Below are 21,239 nucleotides of genomic sequence, written 5' to 3'. Positions count from 1 at the left end.
CTTATAATGAAAGTACCATGTGATAAGCATCATCAGCCATTTTCTGTCCACTACTAGATGAAGCCCCCCCCCCCCCTGCAAAGTTCTCCATTCAGTTCTATCTTGAGCATTTTTCTGCCACTGAGTTCCAGCCATCTTTTTAATCTCATCCTCCTACTATCTCTTTGGTCTTCCTATAGCTCTCTTTCCATTTCTGGAATATCATTCAGATGTCAGCTTTGTCCATTTTTAAGTGTTACTTCTTGCAATATGACCTGCTCACCATCATTTGAATCTTTTAATGACTGTTATGTCTCTCATCCTAGACTGAGCTATGATCTCTAGAATGGGAATACTGAATAATGATCTTTCCATTTTCCTCTGGATAAATGATTTTTTAGCCAAAGTCCACATTTAATTCCATATGTCATGACTGGAGGTATACAACTGTTGAATATTTTTCTTTTAAGGGGAATTTGAGATTTGAGTGCTTCCTTTGAGTGTTTCACAGTGTTTTCCAAAGGCTATCCAACCAAGTTGAATTTTACATATAATTTCTTCTTCACAGCCTCTCTCTACTATGATTTTTTGTCCTGGGTAAACACAGGAGGTTATTGTATCAATTTCTTGGTATTCCATTCATACTGGCTTTTTGGTGAAGTATTTATTATATATTATTTTTATTGTCTTGTACTTTCTTTTTATTTCTTCTTTCTTTTTTACTTTCTGCATACAATTCATTGATCATTTGTTGAAGTTCTTCTGCAGAGTCATCTAAAAGAGCAATGTCACCAGCAAATCATAGGTAATTTAGTTCTTTCCCATTCACCATTATTCTGCTATTTTTCCAATCCAAATTTTTAAAAATTTCTTCTAGGGCTGCTGTAAATAATTTAGGCAAAATGGCATCTCCTTGTGTAACTTCTTTCGTATTTTTCCTGATTTTATAGATGCAGTTGAATTTATATATCTATGATTAAGTATATCAATATAAAATTTTTTCAATTCCATGATTTTTTTTTTAGGCTTCTAAAATAGGGTAATGTTGAGATTAAATCAAATGCCTTTTCAAAATTAATAAATGCCAGACCTAAAGGTTTTCGGTATTCATATACAGTGGTAACTCGACTTACGAACTTAATTCGTTCCTGACCGCGGTTCGTATCTCGAAACCCAATTTTCCATTATATCTTATGGGAAATCAATTAATCCGTTCCCAGATTCAAAAAATTTTTAAAAAATCCAAAAAATAAAAAAACACTATTCTCAACTAAATGAGGAAAATGCAAAGAAAAGAGAAGGAGCATTTTTACACTATAAATATGTATTTTGTATACAATTACATATTAATTTTTATTTATGGAATCTTTGGTTTTACATGATTAGTATGAAAATCATCTTCCATTAAATTGTAAAAAAAATCAATTTTCTTGTGGCTGGTTTTGTGGTTCAGGAGTTTTCGATTTGTTGTCGGCAGTTACTTCTTTTTGTCTCTTAGGTGAGGGAGGTTTAAAAAACCTATCCAACATTGACTGAATCTGTCATTTTCTTAACACCCTTCTAAAGTGATTAATGACATTGTCATTGACGATATTGGTAGCTCTAGAAACAACACCTTGATTTGAATGCCACTTGTTAACCAATTCTTGCAATTTTTTTATGTCACTTGATGGAATTGCTCCCTTTTTTGTTTGTCTTCTTCGTCCTCTGAAGACATATGCTTTTCCTCCTCATCCCTTTGTTTTTCTTGCTCTCTTTTAAACTCCTGTAACTCTTAAGTGGTCAGCTCAATGTTGTGCTCCTCTACGTCTGCTTCATCAACTTCCAAATGCATGATCTTGTCCAGGGAGACAACTGTATCTACAATGTCAATTTCACTTTCAGGTCCTTCCAATGCAGTTCCTCGGACACAGGCCATAACTTTTTACAGGCTGATTTTAGAGTTCTCAGAAACATCTTCCCGTGCCTGACTAATAAGATGCAAATAATGAAGAATATTGAAGTGATTCTTCCAGAATTCCCTAAGGGTTAATTCTGTGTTGGTGATAACTTCAAAACATCTTCGGAAAAGAGCTTTGATATAAAGCTTTTTATACCAAATACGTGAAGTTGGAAATAACATATCAATCCATTGGTTGTAGGAGTGGTGTGGTATTAGGAGGCAAGAACTTAATTTTGATGAAATTAAACTCTTCATCCAAATCTTTTTCCAACTGTGGTGGATATGCTGGAACAATGTCCATTATCAGAAGAACTTTCTCGGGTAGACTCTTTTCTTGTAGATAACGATTTGCTGTGGGAGCAAAGTCCTCTGTCATCCACTCACAGAAGAACTGCCTGGTTACCTAGGCCCTGCTGTTACCTCTCCACATAATGCAGAGTTTGTGCCTGTTAACTCTCTGCTTTTTAAAGACACTAGGATTTTCAGAGTGGTAAACCAACAGAGGTTTTATCTTCAGGTCACCACTGGCATTGATACAAAAAAGCAAAGTTAGTCTGTCTTTCATTGGCTTGTGTCCTGGCAATGCCATTTCCTCTTTAGTGATGAACATTCTCTTAGGCATTTTCTTCCAGAAAAGCCCAGTTTCATCATAGTTGAAAACTTGTTCTGGTTTGTAACGTTCTGACTCCATCAGTTTCTGAAATTCCATCACGAACCTTTCAGCGGCTTCTTGGTCAGCACTAGCACCTTCTAAATGTCTAACAACACTATGGATACCATTCCTATTCTTGAATTTCTCAAACCATCCTCTGCTAGCTTTAAACTCTTTGTCGATGTCTTTGCTACTGCTAGTGGATGGCAAGTTCTGCAAAAGATCTTTTTAAATGGTTTGAGATTGTAAACAGATCATGTTTTGAGATACACTATCTCCTCTCAGTTGCATGTCATTAATCCAGACGAGTAGTAAAATTTCCATTTCTTCCATAACTTTATTTATTTAAGATGACACGATAGATACTACTTTGGCCACATCCAGTTCCTTATAAAAATCTGCTTTCTTGACAACTGTAGCTATGGTGGATTTGGACAAGTCATATTGCTTGCACAGATCACTTTGCCTGACTCCTTTCTCATATTTTTCCACTATCTCTTTCTTAATTTCTATTGTGATTTTCTTCTTCTCTTCTTTCTTAGTTTTCTTTGGCCCCATAGTGAAAATAATATGCTGACCAGTGAAATGCCACTGGTAGATTATTCAGAAAATAAACGTGAAGCTACAATAAAACACATCACATATAAAAAAGAAATACATACAGTACACATAATAAATACAAACCTAAAAAAATCTTCACGAAGTGTATTGTCTGTTTACACAAATACAAAATAGATACACAAAAAAGCAAATACGTGCAGGTTCGTCGTATTTCAGATAAATATGATGTAGTAACAACAATCATTACACTAGAGACAGTTCAGCACGCACCCAGCTAAACATGCATATATATATGCTGGTGCTGTACTCTGCATTAAGCTTGTTTCTAGTACTAGGGGAAAAAGTTAAAAAAAAAAAGTATAACGTAAAGCAAGCTTTAGTTCATTTGAAAATAAAAGCATCATGGTTCGTATCTAGAAGTCAAAATGGGACATGGAAAAAAAGTTCATATGTCGAGCGGTTCATAAGCTGAGGTACCATATATATATATATATATATATATATATATATATATATATATATATATGATTAGTACTATTAACTCAGGTTTGGGATATGTTCATTTTTTTAAATTAACTGACTTAAAACCCGAGAATTATAGCACAATGACATTTATTTGAAAAAACGCAACATGTTTCGCCAAGAATGACTTCATCAGGCGATAAGAACATAGAAAGATATTAAAAGACACTTAAATTAACATTGACACACTCTAAAGCTATACAATTATAAAGCCATAATATTCGACTGTAAATTACAGTTATTATGAGCTTGAACTACAGTCCGAGTTAAAGTTCTATTGTTGTACACCTGTGTGTGTGTGGAATCACGCGATCTCCAGTATCTAATAGTAGAGTTGAAAGAGTCAGGCAAATTATAGCTAAGATTATTATTCAAATGAAAAGGGTCCAAGGTGATTTCTTTTGACTCGACAATGCGGCGCTCTATCTCATCATGGCAGATGTGTAGGTTTGAAGTTGATGTCCAATTTATTTCATGTTGGTGGCTTTCGTTGTTCGTGTTTATTGAAAGCAGGACATGGCCTGACAGAGTAGTTGCTCTGGTTCTTTTATAAGCATGTCGCGCTGGTGCTTTATAATTGTATAGCATTAGAGTGTGTCAATGTTAATTTAAGTGTCTTTTAATATCTTTCTATGTTCTTATCGCCTGATGAAGTCATTCTTGACGAAACATGTTGCGTTTTTTCAAATAAATGTCATTGTGTTATAATTCTCGGGTTTTAAGTCAGTTAATTTAGAAAAATGAATATATATAAATATATATATATATATATATATGTATGTATGTATGTATATATATGATTTGGTATTGCACATATATAATCAATCATAACATTATACATATCTGCAAGGAGATGTGTTTTGCATTATGGGAGATACTGAGATAGGAGTGTTGGTAGCTTGCTCCACCTTTGCAAGGAGTCACCCGGTGTTGTACCACTTTACCCCAGTCCTGAAGATACTTTCAGGCGCAAACTTTGTTTGCACACACTTGGATAAAGGATTAAACTAAATTTATTATAGTCTGACCAAGTGAAAAATAAACTTTCAACATCTTTCTCTAAATCCAAAGTAATTTAATAAAAATGTGGCACACCATTTGGCAGCTCCTATAAGAGGAGATGACTTTGCTAATGCTTCTGCTTTGGTATCTCCACTTGGGCCTGGCTCCCACTAAGGATTACCTGAAAGCGGATGACAGCAGCGGATTCCAGTAGCAGACCACATGACCTCACGAGAGAGCTCCATTTCTGCTGCAAAGAATTTTCCTTTGGCCAATCGTAAAGCTTGGATTCTGATCCTGCGGATGCATGAGAGAGCTCCAAAACTTGTGGTAAGCCTGACAACAGACTTCAGTTTGGTAAGTATTCCTTTGTTCTTTTCTTATGTTCCCTTTGTCCACTTACGGTCTTTTCCATTTGACTTTAAGCGAAAATTTATGGGAATCTACCATTATAGCATAGGGTCTTCCTATACTCCTTCAGCAATGTCTTCGGCTTAACCGCGGGTTTGAAATAGACGAAAAGATTGATACGAGGGATTTTGTTGCAGCAATTATTGAAAGAGTGGGGGCAGAAAATATCTCCGGATTTACACCATATGGGGGTGGAAGATTTCAGGTGGTTTGCAAGAACAATGAAACACAGCAGAAACTGTTGAATGGAGTAGAATGCAAATGGAAAGCTTTTTATCCGTTTGTGGTGGGAAGCGTTTCCAAAACAGTTAAAATCGATAGGTTCCCCCCTCGAATACTTAGAAGAAGACAGGGATGTAATAACTAAGGTATTCTCGAAATGGGGAGCCGTCAGGGACATAAAAATTGGCACAGACATGGATTTTCCTCAGTGGAAGTCAGGAGAGGTTTCTTAATAGTCAGTTACCCTGGCATAAAGAGACAGTGCTTCCGGTGCGGATCACTGGGACACATAGGTGCAGACTGCCCCAAAAACAAATGCAGAAACTGTATGAAGGCAGAAGATGCGCTGACCCAGTGTGAAGCACCCTGCCTGAATGTAGGGACGCTACCCACAAAGTCAACGTTTGTCCTCTTAGGACACTTGCAGAGGCAACAGGAGAGGCCATATCACCAATCACAGCAAATAATCCGGAACCTACAAAGGAAGACTCCCTGACGCCAGAGAAGACAGCGACTGAGACTAACACTATAGCCCAAGCCTTATTTCCAACACTTCAAACCCAGTCATAGGGAAAATAACTAACGGAAATCAATCACCGCCTAGCAATAATGCAGAAGAAAAAACAAAGAAAAAGAAAAAGCATAACACAAGGAAAAATATCGAAGCTGAAGAAAACAACAACGGACCCACAGAAGATAAAACGGAAAGTAACTCCAACACCACTGCACGACCTCTTACATCAGCAGTAGAAACCAAGCAAAACAGCGAAAGTGCAGCAGACATGTCACATCCGGAGGAGGAGGAAGCAAACGAATCCAAAACCGACACCCACGTGGAAACTGAAGAAAGGGAACAAGGAGACAATCTAACACATATAGAAGAAACCGACAATAGTAAAAACAATCTGTTAACGACGACAGGCCAGATGGCTCAGCAATTTTACGGTTCTTTAAGGGATCCATGAACACAGCAGAAAAACTATATATGATAATGATGCAAGAAGGGGAACCTTCCTTCAAGCTCCATAGAAGGAGAACTGACCTAAACTGGGGTGCTATATATATTAAAGATATAGCCACGGCCGTGCCTTCTAAACTGGGAGCTCATCTGGACCTAAATGAGGAGGAAAAACAACAACTATGCAACACCTTACAAGAACTGACACCATCAAAGCTGAGAGACGAAAACCGATGGATAATGCCAAAATTCGCCGCACGAATATTTTTGAAAAAGGTTAATGCCCCCCCCCTCCCCCAGAGGTAGAAATAGTCGCGGATTTCACAACAATAAGTTCGGGTCAACAGACATCAAACCTCTCTTCCTCTGAACATTAACATGGAATTCAAAATTGCCACCCTAAATACAAACAGCCTACGCAACCCTTATGCGCAAAAAGTTGTCTGGAAACTTATGTTAACACACAACATTAACATCCTCCTGCTACAAGAAACGCATTTTTTTAAACACTGGGACATGGAGAACTTCTCGAGAAGCTACCCGGTCACCAGCTACTGGTGCTTCAGGGACGCTCACTCGCGAGGGGTGGGATACTAATTCGCCCCCAATCATGGGGGGGTTCTTCAACGTACAGAAAGACGCCACAGGTCGCCTAGTAGCGGTGGACTAAAGGTAGGTTGGTCGGACCACCCGGCTTGTTGCAGTTTACGCCCCGAACAACCCTACCAAAGGAATGATTTTTTTTCTGTCCTCGACACTTACCTCCTGGGAGCAGATCACCTCATTGAAGCTGGGGATTGGAACTGCGTTGAATACACCCAGTATGACAAAGTAGGGGAGGAACGCAAACACCAGAACTGGCGGCATTGCTGCTCTAAGACGGTGTTGTGCAAACTTCAACTTCATCGATATCTGGAGGCGGCAAAACCGCTTGAAAGTAGAGACAACGTGGCGCACAGCCAGATATCGACAAGACTAGACAGAATGTACGTATCCCAAAATTTAGGACAATACATCCAAGGGATCCATCACACTACTGCAGACAACATGGCAACAGAACACAAAATGGTCATACTAAAAATTAAACTCCCAGAGGTCATGGAAACAGCCAGAGGTTCTTGGAGGTTCCCTCACACCTTTCCCAGTCTTTTTAGCAATCAGCTACAGGCCCTTTGTGTTAACTGGACAAACCCCAACTGGGATTGGGAAAACTGGCTGCAATTCAAACGGAGGGCTAGAAACCTGTTTCAAAAATGTGGGTGCAACAGGGCGCACCAGCAACGCAAACGGCTGAGGGACCTCTACAGGGAACTTGGCTGGTACCGAACAAATGAACGGAACGGAGTTCCCTGCGGAGATCTCATCAGACAAGTTGAGATAGAACTGCAACAAGAGCAGCAGAGTAGAGTCGAGGACCTCGACTTTCGAATGAGACTCTATCTCAGAGACTTAGAAACACCTTCCGCCGCATTTTACAATCAACAACAGGTGGCAGAAAATGAAGAGCGGATGATTTACCGGATCGAGGAAAATAGCCAGGTACTGAGCTCAACCCCTGAAATACTCCGCCACTTTCAGCAGCAGTATATCGGCATCTTCTCTGACCAGCAGGGCACAGATGACTTCAATGAGTGGGACATCGCACGTCTTCCCAATCATCTTAGTGTCCTGCATGACAGGTTGATAACTGCAGTAGAAATAAAAGCCATATCCAAAACGATGAAGGTGAAGAAAACCCCAGGGCTAGACGGACTCAGAATCGAGTTCTACAGATCTACCTGGGATTTTACACTACCAGCTCTGGTAAGCATCTTCAACGAATTTCTCACTTCGGGAAACATCCCCGAGGAGTTCGTTAGGAGTTATACAGTCTTCATCCCCAAACAGGACCGAGATCGGACTCTGACAAGCAGTTGGCGACCGATCGCCTTAACCAATACAGACTACAAGCTTTTTGCAAACATCATCTGCACACGAATCAAATGCGGAATAGGCAAAATAATAACAAGCTCACAGGTTTACGGAATCCCAGGTAGATCTATGGAATTCAATCTCTTCCTGTTAAGAGATTTAATTCGTCTGGCTAAAGTTAAAAAGTACCCCGTGGCACTTCTGTCCACCGATCTGGAGAAAGCGTTTGACGTCAGCCACAGGTACCTACAGGATATCCTACAAAAAATAGGAGTGGGCTTGAGGCTCAGTCGCGCAATTAAGAACATATACGAGGGGGCCTCTACCCAATTATTTATAAATGGGTTTCTCGCAGAACAAATCTACATAAAGAGAGGAGTTAGGCAAGGCTGCCCGCTAAGCCCTCTCCTCTTCTCCTTAGCGTTAGAACCCCTGATAAGGAGAATTGAAAACACCCCCACAATTAATGGCATTCCATTACCCCAGGTCTCCAGACAGTGTAAAATAGTGGTGTATGCCGATGATGTAGTGGCTACGCTCAGAGAGACAGTCCGTCTGCATCTATTTTTGCATACTACAAAAATTCAGCATAGTCAGTGGTCTCCGCGTTAACGCACAAAAGACAAAAATCAAAAGCTTCGGAGATTTCCGTAACACTGGACTTCCGCACGGTTTAACACTGTATACGCAACCTCTACCAATACTGGGCGTCCCCTTTTCTGAACCTCTAACACTACCAGTCCAAAAACTGCAGGATACAAATATCCTGCAGGATATTTGAATGTGAACAGATTAAATTTGTTTAAACCAGTTTTTTTTCTCCTTCTACGGCAGAGCCATAGTAATTAAAACCATAATAATGCCAATGCTCATGCACATCATCAACATAACTGACATTACGCAAAAACAAGTGAATCAACTGTCTCAAAAACTTATAGAATTTTTTTGGAACGAAAAAAAGCACGAGGTAAAAAAAGAATATTTAGAACTGAAAAATGAACAGGGGGTTACGTGCTGCCCAATTTTAAAAGCTTGTTTCATGCCAACACATTCAAAACCATACGGAAGGCCGTAAATTCTAACAACATTTCCGTCCTTTTAATTAGATATTTTGTAGGTAATTCCCCCCCCCCCTTTGGGATCATGGACAATGCTGGACCCCGCACAAAGGTTGTAACCAAATGGTATCACACGCTAGCAAAACTGCTCACCACACTCAGAGACAACGGAAAAGACATCCTTAAACAAAAACCCAAAGCCGTATACTGGGATTTTTTCCACCTTTTGTCCACAGGCGTGACACACCAAACCTAGGAACAGATAATGAAATTCTCTTTCGGAACATTAAACACAGCTGGGGACAACCGTTTCACTGGGATCTAGCCTGGCGAATAGCCTACGGGCAGCTCCCGGTGAAACTAATCAAATCCCGGTATGTACCCAGTCTGTGTGACCCCTTCTGCGATATCTGCAGGGCCGTGGAGACGGTGGAGCATTTTTTTTATTTTTGTCCACCAGCTCAGCACATCTGGCGGAGACTAAGCACAGCACTGGATATCCCGATGTTGTCGCTAGAGGAGGTCGTACATCTACAATTTCCTCCACCAGTTAGCAAGACCCAAAAATTTACCATCTTCTTAATAAATGTTTTGAAGTATCACATCTGGATGGTACGGAAGAAATCCCAGGTACGCGACGCAGACTTAATGTATGTTAGAATAAAGAAAGGTTTTTTCTTATATTTACCTCGTTTCTTGGCACAAGAAAGACACATACTGAGCGACTTTAAATTTGTAAATAAATACTGTAAACCGCCCAAAATATGCTTCCTCATACAGGGACACATCAAACCATGCATATTCCCGTAAATTCACAACAAGCCGTCTAGCTCCCCCTTGGGACAATATATGTTTTTCCTTTCTGATTTACCACAAATCTTAGTCCACATGGTTTTTCACATTCCAAAAGAAGGGGAAGATCTGAGAACCCAGGCTGCGAAGGCCTACAGCGAGGTGGTGCTGCTCCTTGTGAGTGGCATCTCCCGGGCCAGATTCTACCCCAACTCTGAGTCCCAATGGCACAAGATCTGGTAGTTTGCCACAATGTTATTAATACTTAACATCTAATATATAGGATGTAGTAAAAAAAAATAATAATAAATAAAATAAATATATATATATATATATATATATATAAATTTTAAATTTAATCTATTTATCTTTATTTAATTTTAATCTATTTATTTATATTTAATCAATTTAACATACACATCTCTAAATCCATTAGTATTAAAAAAACAATCTGTGTATATATATATATATATTAAAAAAAAAAATCAACTAACGCCTTTTTATTTCCGTATACAGGGAGTAGGCGAGGCCATTTAGCCCTATCTAACTTTTGGAGACTGAGTGGGCAGTTCAATCTCCACTGGTACCAATCAGAGATAGATGGCCCAAGGCTATCACTAATTAAGCAGTACACAGTGAAGAAAGACGGCTCAAATGTGTCGCCATCTCGCGGTCCCTAACCCTAACACAATATATTTAATGTCTGAAATAATGTGGGTTCTACGGTCGATTTTCTTGAGTTTACGGGACGAAAAACCCGAGTATCCGGGAGGAAAAACCCGCTTGCCCATGCCAGAGATCGACTAACTCGGGAACCGGTCGAAAAAAGACTTAGAAAAATTTCCTCTAGTCGGCGACTAGACTCGAAATCAGTCTTCCTTCGTGCGGCCAAGCACCGTACTGTGTAAATGCCACAACCATTGAGCTACACAGGCTCATATATATATATATATATATATGTGTGTGTGTGTGTGTGTGGTGCGATTGCAATATCCCTTATTTCGGACAAACTAACAAATCTGTTGAGCAACGTATAGAAGAGCATAAAAGAGACATCTCTTACAAAAGATCTCATGCAACTGCGTTATCCAATCATGTTCTTTTTTCAAATAATCCTAATGATGATCAACAAAGCCATTCCGTTTGTTGGGATAGATCAGAAAATATTTTTCGCTCTGATGATGAGTTTGAGAGAAAAATTATAGAATCAAGGGAAATCCTTCTGAATCCTGTCCACTTAAACAACAATTTGAGTTATAACATCCCAGATAGCCATGCTGCAGTTATTCGATATTGGCGTTCACGTGAGTCTGCACGCATACTTGCAATAAACAATGGCACGCCTGTTAGAACAACTTGAAAAAAATACAATGTTTTTTATGTATCAATTTATGTGTGGCGATTTTTTACCTGTATTTTCAAGTATTTAGATACTTCAATGTTTATTACTATTCTCTTCCTTTAAGAATACCTGATGAAGACTATTATAAGCCGAAACTAGTTGTATTAATCTTATTAAATCTTTATAAGTAATCTCGGTTTTTAAGTCATTAAATCTATTTTTAAAAATGTATCACAACAACCGAGTTGAGGCATATAATTACATATATATATATGTATATATACATAAATCTATTTATTTTTTCTGGACCTTAAGCCCTAAGAAATCCCAGAACAACAAGTAATTTTAAAATTTGGAATAAGAGTAAGGTTATCCCATTTATTAATCAAGAAATTATAATAATTAATAACAACAATTAAGAGCTAATAATAAAATTCTAAATATCGGTCTAAAGCAGGGGTTGATGGACATCCTCCATCCATAAACACCTGATAAGGTTTATTGATTCGGACAAACTTAAATGCGAACTTCAGGTTTTTTTTTTTTTTAATTTGATTTATGTATGGTAATTTTTCTTTAAAAAATAAGAAAAAAAAAAGAACAGGTGATAGGAGATGATGTGTATAGACTTCTTAGCCAAACCCACAATGTGGTACGGCTAAACAGGTCGACTGAGGTCTTTTATCTCCTACTATCCTACTCTACCTTTCGTTCTTTCCTCTTACACTGTCTGCTGATCCTCAGTATGCCTTTTACTCTAAAGGCCGATGATGAGAAACATGAACTCCCATTTGACCTCAATAAAGGTCGAAACTAGTCTGGGTTGTGGCCCTTCCCTTAATGCATAACATTATATATAATAACATTATACATGTAATTCAAAACACATCTCCTTGCAGAGATGTGTTTTGAATTATGGGAGATACTGAGATAGGAGTGTTGGTAGCTTGCTCCACCTTTGCAAGGAGTCACCCAGTGTTGTACCACTTTACCTCAATCCTGAAAATACTTTCAGGCACAAACTTTGTTTGCACACACTTGGATAAAGGATTAAACTAAATTTATTATATATCTGGTATTCTCTTTTGTCTTAGGCAGGATACAGAAATTTTACCTAATATAGTCATGACTGGTTCACGACCTGGTTTTAGAACTTTTATTGATAACTAATTTCTGCTTGGCATCTTTCTACTACTCATGCTACCCATTCTTCTTTTAAAACATGAGAACATATTTCTTCCTCTTCCATTTGGGGTATTACATTTTTGTTTTCATATTGGTTTAAATCTTGGGAATCATCATATAATCTGAATAACATATAAGTTACTGATTTATTTTTAACAGTATAGGTGAGAACACAAACTGATAAGAAAATAACTATTTAACTTGGTATTCTATCCAGCATCTTCAGAGCACAAAAAGTTTGTCACAGTATGGGAAACAACAACAATCCAGATAACGATGGGACTAGTTTAAACAACTGTAATGTACAACACAAAGACTAAAGTCCTAATTAGGTGCCATCTATGTTGAAAAAACAAATAAATAAATAAACAGAGCGAGAGGAGGCAGGTATTAATTAGGTCTTAAGATGACTGTCTCCCAAATCTTTGGCAGATTTATACAGCTATACTTTTTGAAGTTTGGAGTATGTTTGACGTCTTCAGTGAATTCCAAAAACAATCTCTCTGACTTATGACTTCTGTGCAGCACTTTTGTTTTTTTCCAATTGATCCAGTGTGCAAGGGTATACAAGGCATGGTCTGCTAGACCTGACTTGCCATAACAATAGTGCCAGATGTATTTTTTATGTTCACTGAGGCAGATGTCCGCAGCTCTTCCTGTCTGTTCATACTAAGCTCAATCACATGAATAGGGCAATTCATAGCGCCTCCGTAGCGCAATTGGAAGAACGATGGTACATTGTGCCCTTCGATTGGAATAGACCTAAGTTCGATTCTCGTCGCGACGGGAGGAATCTTTATCTGGACGATTTCAATCGAAGGTGAGTTAGCCGATCTCATATGGAGGTAGCAGGGTTTTTTCTCCCGGAAACTTGGGTTTTTCATCCCACATACAGACAAATCGGCCTTTCAGAACACACGCAATTTACAGACAAAAAAATACTAGTTGTGGTAGTGGTGGAGGTAGATGGCGTTGATGGAGATGATTCGTAGTAGAGGTTTGGTGTAGTAGTTGAGACAGTTGTAGGTGTCCTCCCGCGATGAGTCTTCGGATTCCTTGGAGGTGTCATGAATAATAATAATAATAATAATAATAAATAATAATAGACTCATGGGTGTGATAAAGAAGAGATTTTGTCCTTGGGTGAACGGATGAAAGTTGACAATTTGACATACGGTGCACAGCTGATGTTTATTAAGCACTCTGGACATCTTTTCAGATGTGCATTGAATGTATGGGATCATGACAGTTTTGTTGTAGTCTTCTGTGATAGACAGTGAAGGAAGGAGGAATTTTGGGAAGCATTTAGCATTTTGTGTATCCTATGAGTGTATCCTTGTGTAATAACCTACTTGTAATGCGAATTTAAATAGTTCAAATACATCAGGGGAAAAGTGTGACTTCAGTAAATCAAGGGTTTCAATTAATAGTATATTTGTGAATAGTGAAGTGATATCGAAACTTACCATTATGTCTGAACTTTTTTTTGAGGTATGGTTTTCTAAAATACTTTTTAAAATTCTACCTGCCTACTCTAAATCTCCGCAAGTATGGCTGTATAAATTTGCCAAAGATTGGGAGACAGTCATCTTAAGACTTAATTCATACCCTGCCTTCTCTTTCTCTCTATTTTATTTATTTTTTTTTTTCAACATAGATAGCACCTAATTAGAACTTTAGTTTTAGTGTAATGTAATGTTGTACATTACAATTGTTTAAACTAGTTCCACTGTTATACCAGATTGTTGTTGTGTTTTGCATACTGTAAGAAACTGTTTTTATATTCTGAAGATGCTAGATAGAATACCAGCAAAATATCAGCAATAAGTTAATAGTTATTTTCTTATCAGTCTGTGTTCTCATCTATACTGTTAAAAATAACTCAACACGTACAATGAACACTGTATAAATCCAGTGTTCATCAAATTTAAGTTCTACACGTTTGTCATAGAAGGATTCTGTTGTGTCCTGAATAAACTAAGAAAGAAGATTTAACATGAATTATTCAGGAACAACTTTATTTTAATATAGGCAGAGAAGGTGGTATGTTGGCTATATACTGGAAAGGTAATTTTATGTATATAACACTAAATTAGGAGTAAGAAATTGTATAACAAATGAAAGAAAATTGTAAGACCTAACCTGTTATGCATAAGGGTCAGATAAAGAAATTAATTAAAGTGTTAAATTTATGTAAGAACCCCATTTGATGTGTTATAAGGTAGCAAAACCTGTAAGCCAGAGTCCAAGTGTTACGTATACCGGGGGGGGGGGGGTTATGAGAAGGAGAAACCAGAGCACTCTCCAAGAAAAACACAACAAGCGTACATGTGATGTAATAGAGGGAGCTGAACGGCATAACATAAACCCACGTTGACGGGCATTGCGATAGCCGAGAAGAGTAAGAAAACAAAAAGGTCAAGAAACCCCCCCACTCGAGCCTTTTTTGGTTCCGGTTTCCTGATCGCTCAGACGTTGGTCCAGTCCGCACCTACGGAGAAGTTCCAGGTGGCCGTGGGAGGTATGAGACATCTGTCGCAGCGTACCAAGTAGGGCTAGCTATTTCCTTGGACTAGTATAGCTGTGTTATGTCATGCAACGGAAGTAGATGCTGTCCATTCTGGCTAAGCTCCTGAGCCATATCATCCTTCCCATGGAGAATCTGGCCGTACAGTTGTAGTAGGTGACCAGACGAATAGCAGACTGAGAAGAAGCCTTGATGTTCTAGACAAGGCAAGAAGAAAGGAACGAGTGTCATACCAAGGGACAGTAAGGTAGCCTTTTGTGATATATTTTTCAGTTGAGGAATTGTGTACTTTCTAAAGAACATTTTGTGGAGTGGACTTATTTCATGGAACTTTAAAATACTGTCTACAACTTGGCATAGGCCCATTTTGTTTGAGAACTGTCTGCCTAGAAAGGCCATGTTTATTCTGTATGAATTAGTAGCAACATGTTAGATAATATAACTAGTGACCACGTGAGTGTAGAAAGTGTGATAAGTGTTAATGAGATAATGTTAAGTTGCATATAGAGGTGGTCCAAGAAAGTTTGTTCATGTATTTTGTTTAGTAGTATTGAACCAAAGATCTTATTTGAGAATGATTCAGATTACTTAGTAGTAATGCTTACTTGTATAATTTCTTTTATTAATAAATATGTTTCTTAATACCTGCCTGATCTGATTTAGTATATGAATTCAAACAGCCACTCATAAGATTACTATCAAACTTAGCTTATTTAGGTACTTATTAAGGTATTTAGCTTAACTTCATATCATTTGCTATCTATCCCAATATGCAGTTACTGTGTTTAGCATGCTTTATAAGATTTAATTAATTTAGAAAGTGTTAACCTCTTAATTCGAGTTTTATTTAGTATTGAGCATAATTGAGTGTATGAATTTTGTATTGTGTTTTAGATATTCCAATAAACATGTCATATTTACCTGAACCTGAGTCATGCCTGATTACGATTCCAACTTACCACTTATAAAAATAGAACCTATTTTGGCGGGAAGGATTTAGAGAGTGAATATAATAATAGATTTAGGTCACAACTGCAATAATCTAAATCTATACAGTTTAAGTAAGATATTGTGTAAGTAATCTTCAGACTCTAGTATTGTCTCTCTGAGCAAGGATCTTTTCTGCTATAGGATACTGGCTGGTGCAGCAAAATATAAATTTGCCAATATCCGAAAAGGAAACAATCCTAGATATAAGAATAAGATTAAAGTAAGTGAATAAAGAGAATAAATCACAAAAGATAAATATTTAACAATAGAGCAGCTGGTAGGATTTTGATTGTATAAGGTTTTAGGTAAGAAAGGATAGATTTAAGTAAACAATGAATTAAGTATAAATCACAATCATATACATAGAAACATCGATATAACACCAGTTTCATATCCATCCCCATACATTGTTAAAACATTTAAAATCTTGTTTCAATATTTAGTGATAACGAACCAGCCCAGAAGGACATATGGATAAATTAACAGCACTTCTGTAAATATTAAACTTTAATTTATATTTAACTTTTATTTACGTTTTATATGTCAATAATTTGTAATCCCCAAGTTTTGCATGCAATATTAAAAAAAAATTACTTTATAATTTTTATATATTATTTAAGTTTTAAGAAATGAACCAGTAAAATTTTTATTATGGTTTCAAGATTTAAACTTTCCCAATTTAGTTACTTAAACCAGTGAATTTTGTGATTTAAAAGCTATAAAAAAGTTTATAAAAATCAATTTATATTATATATATATAATGCAGTTGTCTATACCATTCACATGGTTGCAGGTTGCGAAATGACTGTAAAGAAGAATCCATCCCTGCAAAGTCCCAGAATTTTACTTCAAAGTCATAACCTCCAGTAACTAGCCGAGCTCCATTAGGATCCAACCCCAACGCTGATACCTGTTAAAAGAAAGTTAATATCTTAATGGAGCAAAAACACCACATCAAAGAATGCATACTCATACATATTTGTAAATAAACAGTCATAGGTCAGTGGTTGACAGAGTCCAGCGAGGTCAACCTGGGAGAGCTGTCTTAAGCTGGAGATGAGGCATAATATCTCATCTCTATGATGAGACATGAAAATGTTGAGTGTGATAATCCTTCACATACAGAACACTTAATCAGATTAACTCATGTTCTCAGCTACATCTCAGCGGCAGTATTAGCTAGAGCAAGAAATGTAGTTGTATGCAAGATGGCTCTAATTTTAGATATTAGATAAACTAAATATATACATTATTTTTTATATAAAATCTAGTCCTTTTATCATATAAATATATTTTGTTAATTACAAAAAAACTGACAGAGAACTTCCATCCTGCAATTTATGAAATTTTTATGGAAAAAAAAAAAAAAAAAGAACTGTATGGTCATTGACAGATAAGAGAAGTGGATGTAATCATTTATTGAATAAAAATATATCAGCCGAAAAGTCACATCAATCGATTTTTGGTGCAGCCTAATTAAGGTTAGCTGAGTACATATTTTGTGTTCAAGGAACTTTGTTCAAAGTGATTACTTTCATGAAACAAATTTGTAAGTGTTAAAGTCTTAAAAAGTTTCACTCCTTGTTCTAAATTAAGTTTTGCTATTTAAGCTTATATTTCATTTTTAATTTGGATATCATCTGGCAAAAACAGTAAGAAAATGATATCTGTCCACTTTCTTTTGAATTAAAAAAAAAACAAAAAAATTGAGTCACCATGAATAAAAAAATGTAGATTTCAAAACTTATATGGCATTTTTGAAATAGCTATACCTTCAATATTTTATACTAAAAAATTATGGGAGGAACTGATCCATTGGCAAAATCACATAAATTGTGGGTTAGAATCACCAGCAGAAAATGAGCCAAACTTTCAATGAAGTTGTTAATGCAGTGTATAGAAAACATTCAATTGATGTAAGCAGATGTGTTATATAAGCAGTTAAAAAAAAGTAATCGATGTTCAATTTATTTTTGAAAATCTTTGGGAATGATCTAATTTTGGGCACATTTGAGAATGATTTAATTCTGAACCACTGCTTATGATAAGTATTCTTTCATTTAATTCTAATTTTTTTTCCCCTTGAAACAAAACTAAAAAAAATAAATCACTAAAACACTTAATATAAGTTCCTCATTCGGCTAAGAAATAATGTGGTATTCAATATCCACTTAATTTTGAATAACAATATAAGATTTATTAAGTGTTTTAGTGATTGTTCAATATAAGCTGATGAACAAAAATGAAATAAAAACTTTCCAATATATATCAAAAATAAAAGTATAAAAATAAACAATATTCTCTTAATGGTGAAGTTTTTTCTTTATATAATTATGTTTAAATGAAAGTTCTAAAATTATAACAATAGACAACTCACAGTTTTGGCTCCATGTTCTAAACAAACTTCATGACTAGCAGGTATTGTATTATATCTACTCTACAAAAAAATAACATACAATGTTCTCATTAATAAATGCATTTTAATAAATAAAAAAAGTGTACATAATTACATAGTATACAGAGAGAATGCATATTGTAATTTTGAGAATATCCATGAATATTAAGATACATCAAAATGCTGATATCATTTTATTTTTAATTTTATGAAAATTTTAACATTGGTGACATTATAAAGATCTACCTTTGATAATGAAGTTAATGCATTAAGGAGGCAATCTTATCACATGTTCATATCACTGCTTCATTCATAAAAGCAAACCAAATTATCTGCAATAGTGCACATTATTAAATTTCAAGAATAAACATCACATTATTTACTTATAAAAATACAATAATAATCTTTACTTACTTAAGGATATGAGATATTAAATACTTTTTTGTGAAAAAAGCAAAATGCAGAAACTTTCTGTAATTCAGAAATACTAGAAACCTCATTTTATCTCATACATCTTGTTTTCAATATACTTTTTTTGTTTTGCAATGGGTTCTTTTAAAAAAAAAAAACCCTGAATACTCCATACAACCAGTTATGTACATACTGTGCCAAATGCCTACTTAAAGGCTGATATAGCAATGCATATTAACGGCCTTCACTGATGGTGAGCTCAAGCTACCAATGAATAAATGCTTTGGGGGGGGGGGGGACAACAGACATCTGTTGCCATTTTGTGGCCCTATACCCTAAAACCTGTATTATTGTCTATAAGAATGTAAGTTCTACAATTGATTTTTTGAGATGCAAAATTAAAAACATGAGTTTTTAACACTATTGGCCTCTACCAAAGAACAACTAATTCAAGAGCCAACCGAAAGAATGCCTAAAAAACAGTTCCTCTAGTCGGTGACTGGAATAGAACCTATAATGCTTTTCTTATGGCAGATTGGCATATGAATGAAAAAGCCATTTCCACAGGGAAATAATTTCAGATTTCTTTTTATGAAAAAGAAAACAAAAATCATAATGCACAAATATGAAATTTTTTATGCTAATGAAACTGGTACTAGGATACATATGAGACAGATGGGTTCTTAAATTTTAATAAAAAAAAGTTATTTTTAAAATTTGAACTAGGATGAAAACATTTCCCCTTTGCTAAAATTATTAATTATGGAATTTATCTTTTCCTATGTTTTTTATAGAGCCTTCAGACCTAATGTCCAATTCTCACCTTCTCGTAGTGCACCCTGTTAGGTATCTACCTGGATACTGAACAAATGAGGATGGGCTGGAAATTTGGGATTTAACCGACCAATTTGCATTCTTATTGCATTCTAAACCACAATGTAAAATGGTACAACATCACAGAATTTCATGCCAGCTGGGCCACTGCCCAGTTAAACAAGACCCACGTCCCCGTTGTTTTTATAAGGAAACCGAAGCGAACTACTGGAACAAATCACAAAGTCAGCTAAAGTCAAAAGTCAGCTACTGGTATTCAACACTAAATATGAGGATAATCTTCTTGAATGGCAGGCAATATCCAGTACAGTGATGTGTGCAAATATCAGAATGGGGGGAACTGGAAAACTTATTTATGCTTATTGTTCCAGAGAAGGTTCTACTAAGGAAGAAATGGAGGAATTTTTTCAGGCATTAGAGAAGGCAGCTGACTCAATGAAAAAAGAACGGTTGGTCCTCCTTGGAGATCTAAACAGCAGAGTAGGAAATGATTACCAGACATATAGAAATGTGTTGGGAAAATCTGGATAAAAGTGCAAAGCTAATAATAGTCACAAATTCCTGCTGGATTTCTCTTCAGGACATGGATTAGTTATTACTAACACTATGTTCCAACATAAAAAAGTGCACAAATTCACATACAGAGAAGATGCAACAAATAAGAAATGTCTCATTGACTATGTCATAATTCAGTGGTGTTCAGCCTTTTTTACTACGTAAGCTACTTTTTTTATAAAAAGTTATTCACCGATCTACTCTCTTATATAGATCACATTCCCCCAACCTGATATCTGATTACGCACAAATAAACAACTAAAAACTTTGTGTATTTAAAAATTTATTTATCACTTTTAATTATTTTAATACAACAAAAAAAAAAAAAAAAAAAACCAAATATATTGGAATAAAATATTTATTTCTCTATTTTGGAAAACCAAAGTTAGAAAAAACAACAGACTGATTACAAACTCACAAGGAAATGCTGGTTGATTAAAAAAAAAAAAAAAGTTAATGTGAAATTTGGCATTGTTTGGACCTCACAATATTTTCATTGTCAAGAAAATATTGATATGAAAAAGTGGCCAATCATGCAAATGATCATTTGTAATTTGGTTTCTTAACTGATTTTTTATGACGGTCATATTTGAAAAAGCGGATTCTGACAAGTATGTCAATCAGAAACACGACAGAAATTTTCGCGCAATATCAGTTAATATTGGGAATTTTTCATCTGCATACTTCTAAATAACTTAATCATTTATTGATTTTAAATGTAAACTATTCTGAATGTTTATTATCTCAAGTTCTACTTCAGCTTGGTTTATATCAAACAGCCCACTAATTTTATTTGAAATTTCAGTGATGTTCAAGTTTTCTTGAAATGGATTATTGATAAAAAGATACAATCATTTCAGTTTTATTAAAATCTTTAAATCCTCGTTTTAAAGTTTTTCAAAGTTTTTTTAAAACCTTTAAATCTTTTCCTCGAACAGAATTTACAATTTTAAATGTAATATTCGAAACATCTTTTGTGTTTAATCTTTT

At 35.9% G+C, this 21,239-nt stretch overlaps 1 protein-coding gene across 4 annotated transcripts in view; it reads right to left on the bottom strand.

Moving 5' to 3' along the window:
* Positions 1-21,239, bottom strand: part of LOC150095607 (WD repeat-containing protein 70) — a 198,270-nt gene that overhangs the window by 137,742 nt on the left and 39,289 nt on the right. For all 4 annotated transcript variants that reach the window (XM_090410794.1, XM_090410793.1, XM_090410796.1 and 1 more), the window contains 2 exons: positions 18,432-18,491; positions 16,831-16,964 (listed from right to left, as the gene is read on the bottom strand). In XM_090410794.1, coding sequence (XP_090266920.1) covers positions 16,831-16,964; positions 18,432-18,491 — 194 coding nt within the window. The remainder of the gene's footprint in view (positions 1-16,830; positions 16,965-18,431; positions 18,492-21,239) is intronic.

This window comes from Typopeltis vanoorti, chromosome 20 (assembly GCF_054136105.1).
Source record: "Typopeltis vanoorti isolate ZY-2024b chromosome 20, IOZ_Tvanoo_1.0, whole genome shotgun sequence".
NCBI lineage: Eukaryota > Metazoa > Arthropoda > Arachnida > Uropygi > Thelyphonidae > Typopeltis > Typopeltis vanoorti.
Note: the sequence above shows the minus strand (reverse complement) of the source record. Positions and strands in the feature narration are given on the sequence as shown.